This window comes from Anastrepha ludens, chromosome 2, assembly GCF_028408465.1.
Source record: "Anastrepha ludens isolate Willacy chromosome 2, idAnaLude1.1, whole genome shotgun sequence".
Lineage (NCBI taxonomy): Eukaryota > Metazoa > Arthropoda > Insecta > Diptera > Tephritidae > Anastrepha > Anastrepha ludens.
The window spans coordinates 144787858-144792301 of record NC_071498.1 but is presented as its reverse complement, the minus strand read 5'-3'; the positions used below and the strand labels follow the sequence as shown (position 1 = coordinate 144792301).

General features: G+C 40.1%; 1 protein-coding gene across 1 annotated transcript; it reads left to right on the top strand.

The window, feature by feature from the left end:
• The first annotated feature begins 2772 nt into the window (after window positions 1-2772).
• Window positions 2773-3992, top strand: LOC128859847 (alcohol dehydrogenase 2). The gene is made up of 3 exons (XM_054096964.1): window positions 2773-2964; window positions 3086-3487; window positions 3558-3992. Exons 1-3 carry the CDS (start codon window positions 2872-2874, stop codon window positions 3834-3836), a joined length of 774 nt encoding a protein of 257 aa, XP_053952939.1. The 5' UTR covers window positions 2773-2871; the 3' UTR covers window positions 3837-3992.
• Window positions 3993-4444: the final 452 nt, after the last annotated feature.

Below are 4444 nucleotides of genomic sequence, written 5' to 3'. Positions count from 1 at the left end.
GATTATGAACTCTGTTACCTCTTACACTCCATAATTCAAATTTAAAATAAATGATATTTCAGTATACTGCATTCACCGAAAAGTTACAAAGGAATGAAATTTTACATTTTCGAACTTGCCCGCCATAAAAACTTCATTATGATTCAATAATAAAATGTTTGCTCAGTAAACAGCTTTCTCGTTCCCTCTTGTCAAATCGGCTCTCTTAGTAAGGTATTGGGTCGTTAGCTCCAGAAATGTTGCGTAGAGTGGAGGAAGAGTAAAATTTTTAGGAAAAGCGCTTCGTTTTCAAAACGGTGCGCTTATGGGAAAGAATTTCATCAATAAGCCTTGGACCAGTACGATATGAAATGCATCCTGACTTACCGCTTTTTTGACGCAAAGCGTGCGAAAGATGGAGGCTTTGAAAATCCGAGCCCGTTGTCCTTCAAACGTACAATCTGTGTATGCAAGCGTTACCGGCAAAACTCAAACTTAGAGTTCTGTGAAAAAAAAAGAATTTTAAATGCAATACCCATCGTACAAAGTTTTAGTTTTGTGAGAAATTTAGAAAGCGTACGTCGTTTTTACAAAAGGAGTTTCTCGTACGAGAAACGATTTGAGGCAATGTTCCTAGGAACACACCTTAAAGGTCCAAAAATGTTACTTGTATCTGCAGGCGTTCATAAGTAAATGGGTGCAATGGTATAACGGAAATAAAAACGTTGACGACTTCACCGCACAAAAAAGTACCTCTCCGAAGCGAGATCAGAATTTCATTGAATTGTTTTGCGGCAAAAAGAGACTTAAATTTTCCACTTTCATCACCCTCATAAGTGGAACCTTTTTTAAGGGAGTGTCAAAACTCTAGTGTCATAAGTCAACAAAACTTTATTAATTGAATTATGAAAAAATGGAAAAGAGTTGAACACATTCGTGTCGAGCCAAACTTAAATGATTTTGAGTAGCAAAAAAGCACATTCTCTGGCGTCCAAGCAAATTACGTGCTGGATACTGTAGCTGGCTAAACTACAACTTATCCAGAATTGACTCCGACATAGTTTTTTCAGGTTAAGCCATATGAAGCAAACTGCGACAGTAAGGCGGCCGCCGTAGCGAATGGCGAGCTGCATGGAAGTGCGTAGGTGCGGATCTCCATGCATGCAACATAAAGTGATAGAAAAAGTTTCTTCTAATAGCGCGTGCTCCTCGGCAGCCAATGCCAAACCTCCAAGTACAATATATTTCTGGCATGAAAAAACTGCTCATACAAAACCATTTTCTGTTCGGAGTTGGCTTAAAACTGTAGGTTCTTTCTACAGTAAAACAACATCAACGCACGCCACAAATAGGAGAAACCAAGCACCCAACAAAATCGGGTGTAAGAGCCATTTATATATGTATATGTATGTATATATATATAACTTCGGCTGCGACGTCATCAGGGACTCAGCAACAGATGCCCGCTCATTTCATCCTTATTCTTACACTCACCTTATCAGTCGTTGTTCGCTCGCCAACGAGATAACATAAGTGTTGGCTGCGCTGAGTTTTCGTATATCACCAATACATTCTCAGTTTTTCCCGACCTCTGTTGTAAGCAAACCGCCGGCATAACCCGGATTACGTCAGAAAATTAGCTGATTACTTCAAAATCGCTGAGAGCTGGTTAACGGTCTGATGTAAGCCACACCTTCTTTATTCTTTTCATCATCCATAACACTAACCAACTATTTGAAACAACTAAGAAGAACTTGAAGAACCTTGACCGAGTGGTAGAAAAATTTATTCTTAGATAGAAGAGGAGTGAGCTACTAAGCATGATTGACTAATTACGAGACACAAACCATGAGGGCAACATATGATCACCACAGGCATCATCACCGTGTACATTTTTTTTGAGGATACAGGTAGTACCGAGCGTTTTCTTCGCCGCTATTGGTATTTGGTGCCGAGAGTGGACGAATTAAAATCTCTTTACTCTCGACACTCTAGGGCTCTCACTTTTTCGCTGAACCTGCAGCACCCTGTGGGGTTTATATATTACACATCTGGTGAAATTCAGCAGTAGCTTGAAGTGGTTAATACGAACGTAAATCGTAAAATCGTCATCCTCTAACCCAAAACCCCTTCTCCCTTTTTCCGCCTGTCTGATTACTTCCCAATCTCCTTTTCCCCTCCCTTTCCCCTGTATGGTATCAAAATGGACAATGTTTGAATATATGTCCAAGTGGGCACCTCGCGAAGGCAGCAATTTATCATAAGGTCCCTCGACAAACTCGTAATATTCTTAAACAAATCTTGGGGGCTTACAGGGGCTTGCCTCTCATCATCTTTTATATACTCTCTCTAGGCCCAATATTACTTGAGTGCTTGAAAAATCCAATCCATTGTATTCCATTATATTCCACTCCTCGAATAATCCCTGCGCCTTGGTTTCAGCCCGTCGAAATGGAGCATTTCATATCCCTATGGTTAGATGAGACTGACTATGATGACCGCGCCTCTCACCGCTCTATAGCGGCTAAAATAACAACATGCACGAGCGTCTTAGTATCTCTTATCTTTTCGCGCCTATCCCTCTCCTACTATTCAGCAGTTAAAGCGACAAACGTTGCCCCGCCTGAGCACAGCCTAATACGCCTGATTATATTGGTCTGCACTTGATAATTCGATCGGAATCGTATTGTATTTTATATTCATATCAGCTAAAAATATTCAATAGAAACTCGCTGATAATTTCAAATTTGAATGACAGCATACCTTCAGTTTCGAGACTATATAAGCGCAACTTCTCCTTGGGAATGGCATTAGTTGTGCAGTGTCTCAGCAAATAAGCACATTCGTTAGCGATTTGAGTGATTTATAAAAGTACAAAAAGACTGAATTAAAATGAGTTTGAGCGGCAAGAATGTGATCTTCGTTGGCGGTTTGGGCTTCATTGGCTACGAAGCCTGTAAAAAGTTGATGCCCAAGAATATGGCGGTAAGTAGCAGTAGGCAGTTCAATGATTTTGCAACATTTTCAAGAACTTTCCATTGCAAAATGTCTACCAGTACTTAAAGCGTTACATGATTCTAATAAAAACTCTTTTTGTTTTTTGCAGAGCTTTTTCGTCTTCGACATTTTGGAAAATGCTGAAAATATCAAGGCACTGCAGGCACTCAATCCCAAAACCAAAGTTTATTACACCAAATTCGACATCACCAACAAGGACTCCATCAAAAGCGCCATTGCTGATGTGGTGTCCAAGGTCAAGTATATCGATGTACTCGTTAACGGTGCCGGCATCTTGGCTGATCCTAATGTTGAGTTGACGATGAACATCAATTTAATTGGTCTCATCAACACCACCCTCGAAGCTTTACCCTACATGGACAAGAACAAGCAAGGACGCGGTGGCTTGATCGTGAACATTGCCTCCGTGTTGGGTCTGGAACCGTGCCCACCAGCGGCTGTGTACTGTGCATCGAAATTCGGTGTTATGGGTTTCACGCGTTCCATTTCTGTAAGTAAAAATGCCTACGTAAAAGATGCGAAATAAAATTAATTGATTTTTCTCATTATCATACTTTAAGGACCCCTACTACTACAACATCACCGGTGTTGCTGTGGTAACTTTCTGTCCTGGCTTGACTGAAACGCCATTGAAGAACAACATTGGCAGCAAATATACCTTTGAGTACTCGAAGAAAATTAGTGAGGAATTGAATAACACCAAGACACAGAAACCCGAGGTTTGTGGCGGTCATTTAGCTGAAGTGGTTGTGTCGCACGAGAACGGCGGCATCTACATCAGCAACCAAGGCAGTTTGTCCAAGGTCACACCCACCGTCTACTGGCAGCCCACCTATTAGAACAGCGAATATCTGAGATTCTTTGCAACTTTGCATATACAAACAATGTTGCAATATTTACATAAAAACTTGTACATATTTTGTTTTTTTTTTTAGTTTTGTAAGCTTAAAGTCTGAGTTGAATAAATGTTGATTAGTTATGCACTAAAAACGTGACTTGTAATCGCATTTGTTGCTATAACCTTGAGCTATTTAAAAGGCTTGTTGTAGTATACCCGTAGCCCATTTATGATGCTGGGTAAGGTTAACGCCAACTGAACTGCTCAACTATACAGAACAGAACAATACATTAGTGTCGAGAAAGTGATTGATTGACAAGCTAACTTGCAAGATAACATTTGGAAATATAAATGAACTTAGAATGCATTACATGCAGGTGTACATATATATTCAAGTAAGTACTCAGGTAGCAACATTGAAATAGGTATGGCAATATATTTGTGGAAAATTTATTGCATTTTATTATCTGCTTGTGGGGGCCACAAACACACAACAAAATCATGGCAATCGGATGAAATTTAATTCGCCAAACAATGTTGGGATCGGTTGACAATTTCCCTTGACTATTTAGAGCGAGGCTATATCCAGTCTGTGCAGTTTAAGAACCT